General features: G+C 35.7%; 1 protein-coding gene across 1 annotated transcript; it reads left to right on the top strand.

The window, feature by feature from the left end:
• Nucleotides 1-9,483: 9,483 nt before the first annotated feature.
• On the top strand, nucleotides 9,484-19,366 carry LOC117338418. The gene is made up of 3 exons (XM_033899773.1): nucleotides 9,484-9,504; nucleotides 17,497-17,648; nucleotides 18,917-19,366. The coding sequence occupies exons 2-3, from the start codon at nucleotides 17,526-17,528 to the stop codon at nucleotides 19,331-19,333; spliced, it is 540 nt and encodes a 179-aa protein (XP_033755664.1). The 5' UTR covers nucleotides 9,484-9,504; nucleotides 17,497-17,525; the 3' UTR covers nucleotides 19,334-19,366.
• The last annotated feature ends 3,182 nt before the right edge of the window (nucleotides 19,367-22,548 follow it).

The following is a 22,548-nucleotide window of genomic DNA, read 5'->3' as shown; positions in this document are numbered from 1 at the left end:
TCGTCCTAAAATCAGATTAGCCGTATGTCAGTGTTGGTCCACATCGTAGTTCAATTGTCCAAGACGACCATACCTAAAACCTAGAAGATGAACGTTGGAAGCGAAATCTACATTACCTGAGGTTTGTCTTAGACCTTTTGACTTTTGGATGCAAAGGTTTACTGGTTTCCAAATGCATGTAGTATCCATAATAGTATATGATACTGGCTACATGGATACATACCCCATTGTTCTCTGTCTAGTAGGACAATCGCAACAATAATCCTGTATGTGGTTAACGGTGTCAGAACTGTCGTGCTGGATCCAAACATTATACTTTACACTCCTCGTACGCCTCGCGTGCATCCGACACCGCACAATGTCCCGTGAGTGCCAATAGATCCAGATCTCATAGTCACCATCGTCACTGAGATGACCACTGATGTAGCCAATTGCCAGTGATGTTTGGTATGCGTCACATGATATTGTCCGAATGCATTCCATGTCTAGCTTTGGAAAGTCATAATTATCAATAGTTGCATCTAGTTGGCCCTTCTGGTAAGATCTGACTCGTCTTTCAGGCCCTGAACTAAGGTGTTGTGAACATTTAAGGTGCTATCATTTTGTCAGCCAAAGCTCTATCCTTTGTGTCTCGCTCTGGTGTTTTAACATATATGGGTCCTCGTGTTCCATTCAGACAGGCTGTTACTATTCTAACGAGTGCCTCGATGACATCAATGAAATAGTTGGAGGCAAGTTGTGTTTAAAACCAGCCATTGCTTGAAGTGTCTGTGATATGACTCCACTACCCATCTGGATTTAGTAGATTCAATGTTAGTTTGCAGTTCGTTATGTTGTGTCTGCCCAGGTTTAAGATAAGACGACATCCTTGTTGTCAGACCACGTGATTCCAAATATGGCAAGACTAAACCCTCAATCCACAACGACATTGTCACCTTTCTCCAGCCAGGGGAGACTATCCATGACGGTTTTTGTAATTTTCGAATCGTCATCACTTACAGGAAATGGTCCTACTATGTCAAGAATGTAACCATCAGGCAGGGCTATGCTCATGAACTTCAAATAGTTCCGCTTTTTCTGGCCAAAGTAGGAGATTCTCTGGAGCTTTTGACCAAAACTCTTAGGAATAAAGAGATATGTGCCGTCAAGTATGACAGTCGCCCGCTTGCCGAAATTGCTTCGGAGAACACTTCGATGTGCTCCAGAACGTTTTCTCTTGTAAGATGTTCACTTCCAAGGAACAACGGCACGATATATGTGTAATGCTTTTACTATGGAATGAAATGTTTTCGATATACTGGAAACTGACATGTTAAAAGGAGTTGAACACTGTTTCCTTGATGTACCCGTCTTCACTTTTACCCAGAAAAAACAGTAGTGCATCCTCGTGGAGTGTAAATACCAGTGTCAGTAGAGGACGAACAATGTAAAAACAATATCTAGAAACTGTGTTCTCGTCCAACTTGTCCAGGCTTTACAATCTGCATAATCCAGAGAGAAGAAACGCAGACTAAAGGAAGACTCCTACTTTTTTTTTACGATTCCAACATATTTCTTGGTTTTTATCGTCTCTCCTAAAGGCGACTTTGCAACCCGCACCTACACACCTATCTCTCATTATGAGAACGACACTTTAGTAGGTGTTAAAAGGCTCAGTCAAACACGATTTTATAAATAGGGTAGACGCGCTTTAATAATACAATATTTCAAATCATGGACTGAGAAGCTATTTTTCGTTAGGAAGAAAGTGTAAAAAAACGTTATGGCAAAACAATGAGTTGGGGTATATGGGATATATTGTTACAAGATTTGTTAAGTCACTATCGGTCATGTAATATATCGTATTAACGTCCTATTTCATAATAAACAGCGACGGACATTTAATGACGTGGTCTCAATATGTATATTAGGAAAGGCACATGTATATATTGAGTGTAACAGTGGTCTGTTAGGCCTTCTTTTGTTCAACAAGTCATGAGGGGGGGGGGGGGGGGGGGGGGGGGGGGGGGGGTTGAACTATGGGCAGGATTAGGGTCAGTAATGATTAAAGTTCTCTATGCGCTAAATAATTTTGAATGGACTGAATATGGAAGACATTTAAATACCATTTGTTCACAAAAAATTGGCTTTTTTCACAAAATGCTTTCTGGGGTTACTCTACAATATCCACCTTCTCTAAACCGCTGATCCTGCCAAAACGTAATGTATACATGCATCCCCATAAAAGCTGCCAAAATTTTAACAAAACTAGAAACAAGGCTAGAAAATAACCCAGGTACCCTATACAACGTACATGTATCGCACGTGCTGTGTATGAGACGAATCCGATTGGCTGAGAACCTTCGGTAATGTCCGTATCGAACCGAAAAGAAAAATAACACCCGCTATTCCCGGAATCGCGAGAATACATAATTCTATATCAACACTTGATGTAGTTTATACAAGTTGCGTTCATACAAGAAGTAAATGTTTTGTCTGAGGAAGTTTTCTTGACCAGCCGATAAGATACCAAGGTCTTCAAGAGTCATGTTTGGCTCTTTGACCAAGGCAACTACTCAATGTTTAGGCATAAATTGAGCGCAGTTAATTGGAACAATTTAATTGATACTGGCGATGTAAATTTTCAGTTAAACATGTCATGTATACCTTGCTAGATATCGCTAATTCTTGTATTCCCAACACCTCCACGGATGTCAAAAGAAATACATGGGCTAAGCCGGAAACAGAAACGCACATATAAGTCAGCCAAATGTACCATGGACAGTGTTCATTGGTTAGCATTCCGCCATATTGACTAATATAAAGAAGGATCCAATCCAATGTGTTACAGAGATGTGGAACGCTGAGAAAACCTTCAAGTATTTGTGCAAATGACAGATGAATGCTGTTAATTTTGTTTACCTTCACTAATAGGGACTTCACAACACATGGTCTATATATGTATTATATTTGGACCATGGATTGGGAATCCATGCCAAGTCCCGGTGCCTCCCTTGATCCACAATGGCACTGTAGTCACAGGTGACTTTCAGAAAGGTTGTTACTTTAATGAGTTTTTTCCAAACAGAATTTAATAAAGATCATAAACTTCCCTTCTCTTGATGACGAAATATAACGGCTGCTGACGTCAAACACGCTATTATAACATTGATTGTTCCAAAGCTTTTAGTCCAGAGCTTGTGAAGATATTCTATATATCCACTGAGTTGTCTCTTTTGACAAATACCTTAACTTCAACGTGTTTCAGTTTGAATAGAAACTGCAAACGTTACTTCAGTACATAAAAAGGCAAGATTATTTTAACCGATTACATACCAACATTTTGCTAACCCGTTCCCTCCTGCCACCCCGTCAATCAGACTAGGCAGGCGACTCGCCGACTTCCCAACTTCTTGCTATGATTCACGTCATAATACTCACTTCACTTGACAAGGAAATACAAATAGTGTTTTACGATATTACCAAATATTTCGATCGTGTTTGCCACAACGGTCTACTCTGTAAACTATTAAATCATTAATTTATTAATTAATTCATTAAATGGGAAATCTAATTGGCCTAATATTGAGGCTGGTGTTCAGTCACAAGTTTCCATACTTTGTCCTCATTTATTTCTCATAGTCATGGGGGATATTGTGAAAAGAATATGGATTCTATTATCAAGTTATTTGCAGATGAATCTTATTTGTATGATATTTATTGCGACTCCTAGAATAAAGCAGACATTTTGAATGATCGGAGAAATAGTTGGTAAATTGTGATCCTAATAAAACGGAAGCCTAATCAATAAGCAGAAAAAACACATCAACGATGCTTTTTTCTTCCTCGCCACAAAAGGCACCATTTAAGAATAGAAAGCCGGCACATATGTGCCTTAAAATAATCTTAATCAGTCACTTGTATTAACCAAACATAGTAAATATAAAGTAAAATATAAAGTGATATGACATATTAATAATGCTACATTAGGAATACATTTCATGATTACGTCAGCTTTAATTACACAAAATATAAATATAGAGTGTAGACCGTTTACCATAGGTCGCTTCAGTTTATATATATACAATGTGAAATTGGAAGGCTTAAGGAATATTACATTTCTACTCGTGTATGTGCTGGATTACGGACGGATGATCTTTGGCACGGAGAACGGGGTAAATATTATCATTAGATGTATATACACAAAATGTAACTATTATGTTTGCACTTCGTCAGAGAAAATATTAAGTAAATCATTCAATTATCAATATCAACACAGTGTACAATAGTATTTATTTATTGGTTAATACAACATGTATTATACACCACATGTCTATAATAACAAATATGTCTTAACTTCCTGGTATACCGAACATGGTACATACAGACATGTCTTAACTTCTTGTTATACTGAACATGGTACATACAGACATGTCTTAACTTCCTGGTATACCGAACATGGTACATACAGACATGTCTTAACTTCTTGTTATACTGAACATGGTTCATACAGACATGTCTTAACTTCTTGTTATACTGAACATGGTACATACAGACATATCTTAACTTCTTGTTATACTGAACATGGTACATACAGACATGTCTTAACTTCTTGTTATACTGAACATGGTACATACAGACATGTCTTAACTTCTTGTTATACTGAACATGGTACATACAGACATGTCTTAACTTCTTGTTATACTGAACATGGTACATACAGACATGTCTTAACTTCCTGTTATACTGAACATGGTACATACAGACATGTCTTAACTTCCTGTTATACTGAACATGGTACATACAGACATGTCTTAACTTCCTGTTATACTGAACATGGTACATACAGACATGTCTTAACTTCCTGTTATACTGAACATGGTACATACAGACATGTCTTAACTTACTGTTATACTGAACATGGTACATACAGACATGTCTTAACTTACTGTTATACTGAACATGGTACATACAGATATGTCTTAACTTCCTGTTATACTGAACATGGTACATACAGACATGTCTTAACTTACTGTTATACTGAACATGGTACATACAGACATGTCTTAACTTACTGTTATACTGAACATGGTACATACAGACATGTCTTAACTTCCTGTTATACTGAACATGGTACATACAGACATGTCTTAACTTCCTGTTATACTGAACATGGTACATACAGACATGTCTTAACTTACTGTTATACCGAACATGGTACATACAGACATGTCTTAACTTACTGTTATACTGAACATGGTACATACAGACATGTCTTAACTTCCTGTTATACTGAACATGGTACATACAGACATGTCTTAACTTACTGTTGTACTGAACATGGTTCATACAGACATGTCTTAACTTACTGTTATACCGAACATGGTACATACAGACATGTCTTAACTTCCTGTTATACTGAACATGGTACATACAGACATGTCTTAACTTACTGTTATACTGAACATGGTACATACAGACATGTCTTAACTTACTGTTATACTGAACATGGTACATACAGACATGTCTTAACTTACTGTTATACTGAACATGATACATACAGACATGTCTTAACTTCCTGTTATACTGAACATGGTACATACAGACATGTCTTAACCTCCTGTTATACTGAACATGGTTCATACAGACATGTCTTAACTTCCTGTTATACCGAACATGGTTCATACAGACATGTCTTAACTTACTGTTATACCGAACATGGTACATACAGACATGTCTTAACTTCTTGTTATACTGAACATGGTACATACAGACATGTCTTAACGGCTTGTTATACTGAACATGGTACATACAGACATGTCTTAACTTACTGTTATACCGAACATGGTACATACAGACATGTCTTAATGTCTTGTTATACCGAACATGGTACATACAGACATGTCTTAACTTACTGTTATACCGAACATGGTACATACAGACATGTCTTAACTTCTTGTTATACTGAACATGGTACATACAGACATGTCTTAACTTCTTGTTATACCGAACATGGTACATACAGACATGTCTTAACTTACTGTTATACTGAACATGGTACATACAGACATGTCTTAACTTCCTGTTATACCGAACATGGTACATACAGACATGTCTTAACTTACTGTTATACTGAACATGGTACATACTGACATGTCTTAACTTCCTGGTATACCGAACATGGTACATACAGACATGTCTTAATGTCTTGTTATACCGAACATGGTACATACAGACATGTCTTAACTTACTGGTATACCGAACATGGTACATACAGACATGTCTTAACTTACTGTTATACTGAACATGGTACATACAGACATGTCTTAACTTCCTGGTATACCGAACATGGTACATACAGACATGTCTTAATGTCTTGTTATACTGAACATGGTACATACAGACATGTCTTAACTTCCTGTTATACCGAACATGGTACATACAGACATGTCTTAACCACCTGGCTATTGTATGATACTGTACATACAAAATACATACTGATAGTTTCCTGATACATACAGAGTGTAGAATTTATAATAATGTATGTACAATGTTTACAAACACATGACAGTTCCCTGTTATTTGTATGAACATGTCTGATAAAACACCCGTCTTTGATAATATTTGCTTTTATCCTATTCTGAATAAAAACATTAATTGACGATGAATTACTTTCATAATGAAATGACAGATCAAGTTTGTAAGGGGAGAAATAAAGAACACAAATACCTGATATTATATATAATAGTTCTACCCTGGTGTAATAATAGTTTGAGAAGTTTCAATATAACGAGACACCGGAGGACTTAATTGGATCCCTATTTGTACAGCAATTCAATTTAAATTGCACGTGACCATTATATATTTTGTATATCTATAAAATGCAAATTTCCAATGGGTAATTACGTACCCAGGGTATGTCAGAATACTGAAAGGTCGCCGCCTTGCTTATATACAATGATAGTAACGTCGATTGCATATATTCTATAGATATAATGGGAGTCGGGATTTAAACCCAAAACGATCTTAAATACCGTATTTACTAACGTAATTCCCCTGTCTCACATGTCACAACCACCGACAACGTTTAATTCAATAGTTAGATTATAAAATAGAAAATAATGTAAACTTTATGGTTTTGAAGACTTGTCAGGACATCCAAAATATAAGTAAAAAGGAAAGAGAAATGGGGCTATGGTATAAGATGATGGTGATTTAGATATAGAATGGGAAGATGGACATTCAATATGTATCGATAAATGAGGGACATACAGCTTGTAAGGCCCCGGGATAAACTTGAATTGACACATCAGTGTTAGTGATAAACACGTGTCATTGGGCTGTATATTGAGGTTTAACATGTGATTTAAACGAAGGGCATTGATGTATAATCGAGGGACATTATATGGAGGTTTTACTGTAAAGTGATAATGGAGGGACATTATATGGAGGTTTTACTGTAAAGTGATAATCGAGGGACATTATATGCAGGTTTTACTGTATAGTGATAATCGGGGGACATTATATGGAGGTTTTACTGTAAAGTGATAATCGAGGGACATTATATAGAGGTTTTACTGTATAATGATAATTAAGGGACATTATATGGAGGTTTTACTATATAGTGATTATTGAGGGACATTATATGGAGGTTTTACTGTAAAGTGATAATTGAGGGACATTATATAGAGGTTTTACTGTATAGTGATTATTGAGGGACATTATATAGAGGTTTTACTGTAAAGTGATAATTGAGGGACATTATATAGAGGTTTTACTGTAAAGTGATAATCGAGGGACATTATATAAAGGTTTTACTGTAAAGTGATAATCGAGGGACATTATATGGAGGTTTTACTGTAAAGTGATAATTAAGGGACATTACATAGAGGTTTTACTGTATAATGATAATTGAGGGACATTATATAGAGGTTTTACTGTAAAGTGATAATCGGGGGACATTATATGGAGGTTTTAATGTAAAGTGATAATCGAGGGACATTATATGGAGGTTTTACTGTAAAGTGATAATCGAGGGACATTATATAGAGGTTTTACTGTATAATGATAATTAAGGGACATTATATGGAGGTTTTACTGTATAGTGATTTTTGAGGGACATTATATGGAGGTTTTACTGTAAAGTGATATTTGAGGGACATTATATAGAGGTTTTACTGTATAGTAATTATTGAGGGACATTATATAGAGGTTTTACTGTAAAGTGATAATTGAGGGACATTATATAGAGGTTTTACTGTAAAGTGATAATCGAGGGACATTATATAGAGGTTTTACTGTAAAGTGATAATCGAGGGACATTATATGGAGGTTTTACTGTAAAGTGATAATTAAGGGACATTACATAGAGGTTTTACTGTACAATGATAATTGAGGGACATTATATAGAGGTTTTACTGTAAAGTGATAATCGGGGGACATTATATGGAGGTTTTAATGTAAAGTGATAATCGAGGGACATTATATAGAGGTTTTACTGTAAAGTGATAATCGAGGGACATTATATGGAGGTTTTACTGTATAGTGATTATTGAGGGACATTATATAGAAGTTTTACTGTAAAGTGATAATTGAGGGACATTATATAGAGGTTTTACTGTAAAGTGATAATCGAGGGACATTATATGGAGGTTTTAATGTAAAGTGATAATCGAGGGATATTATTTAGAGGTTTTACTGTAAAGTGATAATTGAGGGACATTATATGGAGGTTTTACTGTAAAGTGAAAATTGAGGGACATTATATAGAGGTTTTACTGTAAAGTGATAATTGAGGGACATTATATAGAGGTTTTACTGTAAAGTGATAATTGAGGGACATTATATAGAGGTTTTACTGTATAGTGATTATTGAGGGACATTATATAGAGGTTTTACTGTAAAGTGATAATTGAGGGACATTATATGGAGATTTTACTGTATCGTTATAAATGAGGGACTTTCTATTGATATTTTACTGTATTAAGTGTGGCATGTTTCCGATAATGACATGCATATTTTCATTCACTATCCGAAGTTGTCATTGTAATATACAATTCTTTGCTTCCGGTGTCTCACGATGATAGTGTCTTGTAACACAAGGAAATAATTTGAATCTGAAGGCGTACTTTTTGGTGGTTAATGTATTTATACTATAAACAGTTCCATATATCACGGCTATATGATACCAACATATCAATCCTGACACAGATAATAATGATCTAATATTTATAAAGACGGAGTCAGGGTACTTAATAATTACTTGTTTGTATAACGTCCGTCAAGGTACTTAATAATTACTTGGTTGTATAACGGCGGACCATCAATACACACTGTAGCCAAGATTAGGATCACCAGAGCACGTCTAATTAGTGTTGTATGACAAATCTATCTATAGCTCACTCTATTATATTTACTGTATATAAGTAGGGTATATGAAATGCTGAGATATCCCCTGCCAATAGATTTCCAAGAACCGGTTTTCCATTACCAGGATTTAACACAAACAAGGAAGTACCCTCAGTCGTGAGTGTTTTTTTTTTTCAAACATGTAAGTATCGGTGGCACTAGACGCCATTCATCACCATATAATGACGGAATTAAGTCCGTATTTGGACTATCCTTATTATGTTGTTATGATATCAGTTTGTTTATGAAGTATGTGTTGATATATATTGGTTGTCGATTGTCTTGATTACACTTTGGCCGACACATTGTGGGCACATTTTCTCACGAGAATAATGGACCAAAGATATGACTACTGCCTATTATTTCAATTAACCATCGGCAAAAATTGTACTGAAAAAACCCAATGGACATGTAATTACTGTTAGATTAACTAAAAAATTAATAAATATATCTAATATGATAGTTGAATTAAAAAAAAAAGTTTCTCCTTTAAAAGTCAAAATGACTTAGAAATTGACACGAAATAGCACAAAGAAAATCTATTTACTGTAGGAATATATAATATGATAGACAAGTGTTAGATCTACATATATACAGACCAACTACACTACTAATGTCAAGTGTTAAACTTATATAGACCAACTACACTACTAACGTCAGGTGTTAGACTTATATAGACCAACTACACTACTAATGTCAAGTGTTAGACTTATATAGACCAACTACACTACTAATGTCAAGTGTTAGACTTATATAGACCAACCACACTACTAATGTCAGGTGTTAGACTTATATAGACCAACTATACTACAGATGTCAAGTGTTAGACTTATATAGACCTACTACTCTACTGACGTCATAATATACTTATATAGACCAACTACACTACTAATGTCAGGTGTTAGACTTATATAGACCAACTACACTACTAATGTCAAGTGTTAGACTTATATAGACCAACCACACTACTAATGTCAGGTGTTAGACTTATATAGACCAACTACACTACTAATGTCAAGTGTTAGACTTATATAGACCTACTACACTACTAATGTCAGGTGTTAGACTTATATAGACCAACTACACTACTAATGTCAGGTGTTAGACTTATATAGACCAACTACACTACTAATGTCAAGTGTTAGAGTTATATAGACCTACTACACTACTAATGTCAAGTGTTAGAGTTATATAGACCAACTACACTACTAATGTCAGGTGTTAGACTTATATAGACCAACTACACTACTAATGTCAGGTGTTAGACTTATATAGACCAACTACACTACTAATGTCAAGTGTTAGAGTTATATAGACCAACTACACTACTGACGTCAAGTGTTAGACTTATATAGACCAACTACACTACTAATGTCAGGTGTTAGACTTATATAGACCAACTACACTACTAATGTCAAGTGTTAGACTTATATAGACCTACTACACTACTAATGTCAAGTGTTAGACTTATATAGACCAACTACACTACTTATGTCAGGTGTTAGACTTATATAGACCTACTACACTACAGATGTCAAGTGTTAGACTTATATAGACCAACTACACTACTAATGTCAAGTGTTAGACTTATATAGACCAACTACACTACTAATGTCATAATATACTTATATAGACCAACTACACTACAGATGTCAAGTGTTAGACTTATATATACCAACTACACTACAGATGTCAAGTGTTATAGTTATATAGACCAACTACACTACAGATGTCAAGTGTTACACTTATATAGACCAACTACACTACAGATGTCAAGTGTTAGAGTTATATATAGACCAACTACACTACTAATGTCAAGCGTTAGACTTATATAGACCTACTACACTACTAATGTCAAGTGTTAGACTTATATAGACCTACTACACTACTAATGTCAAGTGTTAGACTTATATAGACCTACTACACTACTAATGTCAGGTGTTAGACTTATATAGACCAACTACACTACTAATGTCAAGTGTTAGACTTATATAGACCTACTACACTACTAATGTCAAGTGTTAGACTTATATAGACCTACTACACTACTAATGTCAAGTGTTAGACTTATATAGACCTACTACACTACTAATGTCAAGTGTTAGACTTATATAGACCTACTACACTACTAACGTCAAGTGTTAGACTGATATAGACCAACTACACTACTAATGTCAAGTGTTAGACTTATATAGACCTACTACACTACTAATGTCAGGTGTTAGACTTATATAGACCAACTACACTACTAATGTCAGGTGTTAGACTTATATAGACCAACTACACTACTAATGTCAAGTGTTAGAGTTATATAGACCTACTACACTACTAATGTCAAGTGTTAGAGTTATATAGACCAACTACACTACTAATGTCAGGTGTTAGACTTATATAGACCAACTACACTACTAATGTCAGGTGTTAGACTTATATAGACCAACTACACTACTAATGTCAAGTGTTAGAGTTATATAGACCAACTACACTACTGACGTCAAGTGTTAGACTTATATAGACCAACTACACTACTAATGTCAAGTGTTAGACTTATATAGACCAACTACACTACTAATGTCAAGTGTTAGACTTATATAGACCAACTACACTACTAATGTCAAGTGTTAGACTTATATAGACCAACTACACTACTAATGTCATAATATACTTATATAGACCAACTACACTACAGATGTCAAGTGTTAGACTTATATATACCAACTACACTACAGATGTCAAGTGTTATAGTTATATAGACCAACTACACTACAGATGTCAAGTGTTACACTTATATAGACCAACTACACTACAGATGTCAAGTGTTAGACTTATATAGACCTACTACACTACTAATGTCAAGTGTTAGACTTATATAGACCAACTACACTACTAATGTCAAGCGTTAGAGTTATATAGACCAACTACACTACTAATGTCAAGTGTTAGACTTATATAGACCTACTACACTACTAATGTCAAGTGTTAGACTTATATAGACCAACTACACTACTAATGTCAAGTGTTAGACTTATATAGACCTACTACACTACTAATGTCAAGCGTTAGACTTATATAGACCAACTACACTACTAATGTCAAGCGTTAGAGTTATATAGACCAACTACACTACTAATGTCAAGTGTTAGACTTATATAGACCAACTACACTACTAATGTCAAGTGTTAGACTTATATAGACCAACTACACTACTAATGTCAAGTGTTAGACTTATATAGACCAACTACACTACTAATGTCAAGTGTTAGACTTATATAGACCAACTACACTACTAATGTCAAGTGTTAGACTTATATAGACCAACTACACTACTAATGTCAGGTGTTAGACTTATATAGACCAACTACACTACTAACGTCAAGTGTTAGACTTATATAGACCTACTACACTACTAATGTCAGGTGTTAGACTTATATAGACCAACTACACTACTAATGTCAGGTGTTAGACTTAAATAGACCAACTACACTACTAACGTCAAGTGTTAGACTTATATAGACCAACTACACTACTAATGTCAAGTGTTAGACTTATATAGACCTACTACACTACTAATGTCAGGTGTTAGACTTATATAGACCAACTACACTACTAATGTCAGGTGTTAGACTTAAATAGACCAACTACACTACTAATGTCAAGTGTTAGAGTTATATAGACCTACTACACTACTAATGTCAAGTGTTAGAGTTATATAGACCAACTACACTACTAATGTCAGGTGTTAGACTTATATAGACCAACTACACTACTAATGTCAGGTGTTAGACTTATATAGACCAACTACACTACTAATGTCAAGTGTTAGAGTTATATAGACCAACTACACTACTAATGTCAAGTGTTAGACTTATATAGACCAACTACACTACTAATGTCAAGTGTTAGACTTATATAGACCAACTACACTACTAATGTCATAATATACTTATATAGACCAACTACACTACAGATGTCAAGTGTTAGACTTATATAGACCAACTACACTACAGATGTCAAGTGTTATAGTTATATAGACCAACTACACTACAGATGTCAAGTGTTACACTTATATAGACCAACTACACTACAGATGTCAAGTGTTAGAGTTATATAGACCAACTACACTACTAATGGCAAGTGTTAGACTAAAAAGACCAACTACACTACTAATGTCAAGTGTTAGACTTATATAGACCAACTACACTACTAATGTCAAGTGTTAGACTTATATAGACCAACTACACTACTAATGTCAAGTGTTAGACTTATATAGACCTACTACACTACTAATGTCAAGTGTTAGACTTATATAGACCAACTACACTACTAATGTCAAGCGTTAGAGTTATATAGACCAACTACACTACTAATGTCAAGTGTTAGACTTATATAGACCTACTACACTACTAATGTCAAGTGTTAGACTTATATAGACCAACTACACTACTAATGTCAGGTGTTAGACTTATATAGACCAACTACACTACTAATGTCAAGTGTTAGACTTATATAGACCAACTACACTACTAATGTCAAGTGTTAGACTTATATAGACCAACTACACTACTAATGTCAAGTGTTAGACTTATATAGACCAACTACACTACAGATGTCAAGTGTTAGACTTATATAGACCAACTACACTACTAACGTCAAGCGTTAGACTTATATAGACCTACTACACTACTAATGTCAAGTGTTAGACTTATATAGACCAACTACACTACTAATGTCAAGTGTTAGACTTATATAGACCTACTACACTACTAATGTCAAGTGTTAGACTGATACAGACCAACTACACTACTAATGTCAAGTGTTAGACTTATATAGACCAACTACACTACAGATGTCAGGTGTTAGACTTATATAGACCTACTACACTACAGATGTCAGGTGTTAGACTTATATAGACCTACTACACTACTAATGTCAAGTGTTAGACTTATATAGACCTACTACACTACTAATGTCAAGTGTTAGACTTATACAGACCAACTACACTACTAATGTCAAGTGTTAGACTTATATAGACCTACTACACTACTAATGTCAAGTGTTAGACTTATATAGACCTACTACACTACTAATGTCAGGTGTTAGACTTATATAGACCAACTACACTACTAATGTCAAGTGTTAGACTTATATAGACCTACTACACTACTAATGTCAAGTGTTAGACTTATACAGACCAACTACACTACTAATGTCAAGTGTTAGACTTATATAGACCTACTACACTACTAATGTCAGGTGTTAGACTTATATAGACCAACTACACTACTAATGTCAAGTGTTAGACTTATATAGACCAACTACACTACTAACGTCAAGTGTTAGACTGATATAGACCAACTACACTACTAATGTCAAGTGTTAGACTTATATAGACCTACTACACTACAGATGTCAAGTGTTAGACTGATATAGACCAACTACACTACTAATGTCAAGTGTTAGACTTATATAGACCTACTACACTACTAACGTCAAGTGTTAGACTTATATAGACCTACTACACTACTAATGTCAAGTGTTAGACTTATATAGACCTACTACACTACTAATGTCAGGTGTCAGACTTATATAGACCAACTACACTACTAATGTCAGGTGTCAGACTTATATAGACCAACTACACTACTAATGTCAAGTGTTAGACTTATATAGACCAACTACACTACTGACGTCATAATATACTTATATAGACCAACTACACTACTAATGTCAAGTGTTAGACTTATATAGACCAACTACACTACTAATGTCAAGTGTTAGACTTATATAGACCAACTACACTACTAACGTCAAGTGTTAGACTTATATAGACCAACTACACTACTAATGTCAAGTGTTAGACTTATATAGACCAACTACACTACTAATGTCAAGTGTTAGACTTATATAGACCTACTACACTACAGATGTCAAGTGTTAGACTTATATAGACCAACTACACTACTAATGTCAAGTGTTAGACTTATATAGACCAACTACACTACAGATGTCAAGTGTTAGACTTATATAGACCAACTACACTACTAATGTCAAGTGTTAGACTTATATAGACCTACTACACTACTAATGTCAAGTGTTAGACTTATATAGACCAACTACACTACTAATGTCAAGTGTTAAACTAAATAGACCTACTATACTACTAATGTCAAGTGTTAGACTTATATAGACCTACTACACTACAGATGTCAAGTGTTAGACTTATATAGACCAACTACACTACAGATGTCAAGTGTTAGACTTATATAGACCAACTACACTACTGACGTCATAATATACTTATATAGACCAACTACACTACTAATGTCAAGTGTTAGACTTATATAGACCAACTACACTACAGATGTCAAGTGTTAGACTTATATAGACCTACTACACTACTAATGTCAAGTGTTAAACTAAATAGACCTACTATACTACTAATGTCAAGTGTTAGACTTATATAGACCTACTACACTACTAATGTCAAGTGTTAGACTTATATAGACCAACTACACTACTAATGTCAAGTGTTAGACTTATATAGACCAACTACACTACTAATGTCAGGTGTTAGACTTATATAGACCAACTACAATACTAATGTCAAGTGTTAGACTTATATAGACCTACTACACTACTAATGTCAAGTGTAAGACTTATATAGACCTACTACACTACTAATGTCAAGTGTTAGACTTATATAGACCTACTACACTACTAATGTCAAGTGTTAGACTTATATAGACCAACTACACTACTAATGTCAAGTGTTAGACTTATATAGACCAACTACACTACTAATGTCAAGTGTTAGACTTATATAGACCAACTACAATACTAATGTCAAGTGTTAGACTTATATAGACCAACTACACTACAGATGTCAAGTGTAAGACTTATATAGACCTACTACACTACTAATGTCAAGTGTTAGACTTATATAGACCTACTACACTACTAATGTCAAGTGTTAGACTTATATAGACCAACTACACTACTAATGTCAAGTGTTAGACTTATATAGACCAACTACACTACTAATGTCAAGTGTTAGACTTATATAGACCTACTACTCTACTGACGTCATAATATACTTATATAGACTAACTACACTACTAATGTCAAGCGTTAGACTTATATAGACCTACTACACTACTGACGTCATAATATACTTATATAGACCAACTACACTACTAATGTCAAGTGTTAGACTTATATAGACCAACTACACTACTAATGTCAAGTGTTAGACTTATATAGACCAACTACACTACAGATGTCAAGTGTTAGACTTATATAGACCAACTACACTACTGACGTCATAATATACTTATATAGACCAACTACACTACTAATGTCAAGTGTTAGACTTATATAGACCAACTACACTACAGATGTCAAGTGTTAGACTTATATAGACCAACTACACTACTAATGTCAAGTGTTAAACTAAATAGACCTACTATACTACTAATGTCAAGTGTTAGACTTATATAGACCAACTACACTACTAATGTCAAGTGTTAGACTTATATAGACCAACTACACTACTAATGTCAAGTGTTAGACTTATATAGACCTACTACACTACTGACGTCATAATATACTTATATAGACCAACTACACTACTAATGTCAAGTGTTAGACTTATATAGACCAACTACACTACTAATGTCAAGTGTTAGACTTATATAGACCAACTACACTACTAATGTCAAGTGTTAGACTTATACAGACCAACTACACTACTAATGTCAAGTGTTAGACTTATATAGACCAACTACACTACTAATGTCACGTGTTAGACTTATATAGACCAACTACACTACATATGTCAAGCGTTAGCGATCAGTCATTTTAACGTGTTCCAGGTATACAAATTTCCAATCACTAGGCTGTTCTCTTGACTCGACTGCCTTATATATAGTCGCGTGATTCCTTTAGTCAAAGATATTAATAATATGAATCCTTGGCAAAGTTCTGACGGAGCTTCCGATATTGTAATGACATATTCAGAACAAGAACACGTGAGAATGAATGCACTTTCTCTGGGTTTCAAAGATGGAGAGGAAGTTGTAATGGCTATTATATGTGTTTCCGACGTTTCAGACACACGCTACAGCGATGCTTTTCTCGTGATGGTGGTGAAGTTATACATTTGGAACATCAAATCCTCCTGGGGACACGTCTCCATGGCCCTGGAGGACGGGTTTTACATAAGTTGGAGACCGACATATCAGGTGGAGAAAAGTCCTGTCAATGTAAGTTTATATTGTAGTTATGTTTATATAAATACAATAGACTGTTGTCTTGTATAAACATGTATACTTTTGTCAAATACTTTCCTTGGCTGACTTTCCTAATAAGGAAGCGATTTGTGGACGGTAATAGTAAGATGTAGACCATCTGCTGAGTATTTGTATTTTACACAGGTCAGATTTGATGTTTTTGAACATGATCTACAATATCTATTATTATGGGATTTACGATGTCTATGGATACTGGGGCTAGCAAGGACCATTCTATTTATAGTGCTGTCTTACTGAAATCAATATAAACATATTTAGATTGAACATATTTCGTTTTCGGCAAATTTCTTGGTTTTTACACCCTCCAAAAAAGACGATTTCAGTCGCTATGAATCATTGCAAGTCGTCAAAAAATGAAAGCTGTTCGAATCAAAGATGGCAAAAAGATGTGCGGTTACCAATTGAATATACAGAAATCCATTTTTTATGTTATATATAGGGCGAGCTCAATCGTAAAATACAAATTTTCTTGCATAATTGACATTGTCTCGACTTTCCGAGGGAGTTCCCAACCCAACCTGTTGTATTAACCATGGACCTAACAGTGAAAAAGCAAATACTGATTTTATGGAGTTTGGTCAGTTTTGGAAAAAAAAGTCTAACAATGTGACAAAACAAATGACTTTCCCCACCGGGCACGTGTGTAAATATTAAGGCCGAACGCAAATTATTGCCAAGTAAGGGGGCAGGAAACAAGACGCTGGTTGGAGACTGTTCGAATAGGCGCACTTGATTTGGGTTACATTTATATCCTAAAGTAGATATCACAATAAATTCACCGGTTCTGCAAGGGTTTACACATAACTCGCCTCTTTCAACCTGCAGTTTAAGGTACAGTATATATACTATATCGGAACTTGTAACCGTAAATACAACATAGAACGATAAATACGATTTTTATATTTGATTTTGTTCCCGTATTTAACCAGTTATAATAATTCTACACAGCGTAATTAACACGCTTACCATATGAATAATAAAACGTTACTTTTAAATCATTTAACAATCTATGTTAAATTCCTTGTTTGCTTTATGAATTATATATATATCACATTTCCATTTCAGTAAATATATGATTATTGATAAAAAAAATGTGCAAATATATCACATATATATATCCACTCACTGAGACGATACTCAAACATGAAACAAACATATGATAGATCTAGTTTACATATTTATTTTCTTCTGATTTTCGTTTGATCATGTTTCACTCGCAGGCGACCGAGTGGGTGCTAGCACGTGAGCAGCAGACTTTACAGGACGATATTCGTGCAGAGTACGGAAGACTCCCTGTCCACGCCATCAAAATTATCCACCAAATTTTAGATGAAGATAAGATAAAGAGATGGTGGTTAAAGTTCAAGGCCAACAACAGATACAACCTACTCACGTGCAATAGTTCCACCGTGGTTTATTTCGCCATGAGAGAAGGCGGGGCCTTAGATCACGTGATTGATCGCCAGCCACGATGGTGGACGCCAGAAGATATCAAAGCTTTCGGTGAGGCAGTTTGCTTCGGGTATAAAACGAAAGGAAAGGCGGGAGTTTCGTTTTCGCCGAGTGATCAACAATTTGTGTCCCATCTTGGAAAAGTGACATCAGCTGGAATGGTGAACTCTTTTCTGTCTACGTAATAATATGTCCCTAAATAAATGTGTTTCCTGGAATCCTGTTGTGTACCTTAATTAGCCTCACTTTAACTATTTGTAGAACTTATGCATACGCTGAAATTTCAGCCCCCCCCCCCCCCCCCAATCTTATGCGTTTATTCATACACATATCTATACCACAGATAACTAATACCACCGTACAGAAGTTTTTGCCCAGAGATGTATATATTTATATCATATATTCCGTTTGTAAATACATTGCGATCCAGGTATTCATATCATATAATAGACGACTTCCACAATGATCATGTCAGGGTATCGCACCGACCATCACTGCGCCATTGAAACGTTCTTTTTATGAACGCCGATGTGGCGCAGCGGTATAAGCTGCGATTATTTCTGGCTAGGCGATTGGGTGCCGTAGATCGTGAGTTCGAGGCCCGGTCAGGGAACGAGTCAAAAAGTTGTTTCCTTCGTCATTTGTGTTACTATATCATATATCCTGTGATATATACGTTTCTGGTTTAACTAACAGATAACGTACTGACAGCGTTAAGGAGAGCTGGTATGTAAACTAGAACTAATGCGAGGGACCTGTCTGTAGTCCTCATGTCTAACAGAGCATCACCACGACCTTGACCCTGTAACTTTCACCAAGTTCCTGTGTATGCCACCGGCGAGGAGTTAACCAAGTGTAGTACACCTACCCAGATGAATCTGACCCTGGTATTACGTCATCCTGCTTCTGGGAACAAGTAGTCAGAATCATCGATTTTTGATGGCGACCATGGAACTTGAGAGAAGTAGGCCTATACATCGATGAAGTTCGGATAGAGGGCCACAACACCTCGTCCCTAGTGGTTAGACAAGTGTGCCATCATTGCCGAATCATTATTGTACGTCGATACTATAATAGTTTGTCCAATACTCCTGGGCCTAGTTGTTCAAAAGGTGATTAGGATAATCGCAGTTAAACAACAATTTTAAAATCGCAATGAAGTCATTTCTGGTGAAACTAATCTAACAACATGTTCTGAAACTACAACACTCAATAGTTTCTTCCTACCTGTCTGTTTTAAAGGATATACACACAAAGACTCTGAAGTAAGGGGGATTTCAACTACAAATGAATCTGCTCCATTGCTATATCGGGGAGTGTGGATGCTAATTACAAATTCGTTTGGGCAGATTTCGGTGGTGCATGATCATCATCAGATTGGTATATACATAGACGATTTGTTTTCCTGTCCTCTTCGTCATGGCAAGAGTTTGTGGAGGGGCGGTGGATACCGCGGAACCTGAGCGGAAACGAGTAGGTGAGAGAAGGAGAGACAGACGGACAACATCTTCAGAGGAAGATGATCATGAGCACGGGTACCTGAGAATTCGTTATAGTCCACATGTATTTGGACCTTCCCTAATGGGTATATCCTTTTTATAGACTGCCACGTGATCCTCTGCAATACGCTGCCGTGCACCATAATTGCAAACGCTTGCAGCTCGCAATTTCATTGTTATTTCTTATATCCATACTCTGGCTAAATCGTCAAAGTGCGACACGGCACCAAAGGGTGTCAGATTTTACTGATCCTCATCAACTATATTAATTATATTGTATACCTGTGGTAGTTCCATTTGATATGTTATCCATCATAGAATCAGTGTTCATATGTAAACATTAACTTATTTTGCGACAACTGTGTAACGCTGGGGAACTCGGAGAAATCCCACGTGGTCGGGCAGGTGTCACCATGTCTTTTTGCGTCAGATCAGGGAATCGAACCCCGGGCCCAATGTGTAAGGCATGTGTTTAACTACTGAGCCACTGATCACTCTTAGGGTTTGCATAAACTTTAATCTGATCTGTTGCACAAATATCCATATTTTATTCAATATAATGGTATCGGACTATATAAATAACTCAATATTGCTGGCATCTTTTCCGGTATTACCACACTCGACAACTCTTATTTCATGTATCAGATGTAAACTATCTCATATTTTATGAAATTCAGGATTGGCATCTCTCTTTGAATAGATATAAGTTTATCATGGCTTGTAACAATTACAGGTATACCGCTTGTTACCTCCTCAATAAAATCCAACGCCTTTTCTTTATCATAGATTTCTCTGCCAGACATATTTTATCATTTAAATCACATGAAGATTATATTTGATTGGCTGTACTACTCCACTCTATCGACAAACCTATTGATACATTACAAAATAACTGTTGTCTTATCTAACTTTTATATGCTTACCAGGAAACATTTTCGGCGAATTCGTTATCTTAAGTGTTAATTTTCAGGAAGCATTATTCAGCTCAATAACGCGTTTTGCTTTATTGTTTTGTTTTTTTCGATGATAGCATGGCAATATTATGCATCTCCATAATGCGTGTTCTTCTCTCTCTTTTTTCCCCGATGATGTTCAGGGAATGTTGTTCCGCTCAATAATGCGTATTTGTCTGTTAGTCTTTTATACGATGATGTTAAAGAAACAATATTCAGCTCAATAATGCGCATATATAGTTTTGGCAGTATTACGTCTATTCAATTTGTACAGTAATAAAAACGTGATATTTCATATTCGTTGAAAAATTTGTTTCATTACATAATCCACATCCCGAGAATTCATGTGATTGCTCATGCGCATTATTAAACACCGTGTCTTCTCAACAGCCCAGACTACTAACACAAACACACCAAGACATGGGCCATGGAACAAACACACACCAAGACATGGAACAAACACACACCAAGACATGGAACAAACACACACCAAGACATGGAACATGGAACAAACACACACCAAGACAGGGAACAAACACACACCAAGACATGGACCATGGAACAAACACACACTAAAACATGGACCATGGAACAAACACACACCAAGACAGGGAACAAACACACACCAAGACATGGACCATGGAACAAACACACACCAAGACATGGACCATGGAACAAACACACACCATGACATGGAACATGGAACAAACACACACCAAGACATGGAACATGGAACAAACACACACCAAGACATGGAACAAACACACACCAAGACATGGACCATGGAACAAACACACACTAAAACATGGACCATGGAACAAACACACACCATGACATGGAACATGGAACAAACACACACCAAGACATGGAGCAAACACACACCAAGACACGGAACATGGAACAAACACACACCAAGACATGGAACAAACACACACCAAGACATGGACC

This window comes from Pecten maximus, chromosome 11, assembly GCF_902652985.1.
Source record: "Pecten maximus chromosome 11, xPecMax1.1, whole genome shotgun sequence".
Classification (NCBI taxonomy): domain Eukaryota; kingdom Metazoa; phylum Mollusca; class Bivalvia; order Pectinida; family Pectinidae; genus Pecten; species Pecten maximus.
Note: the sequence above shows the minus strand (reverse complement) of the source record. Positions and strands in the feature narration are given on the sequence as shown.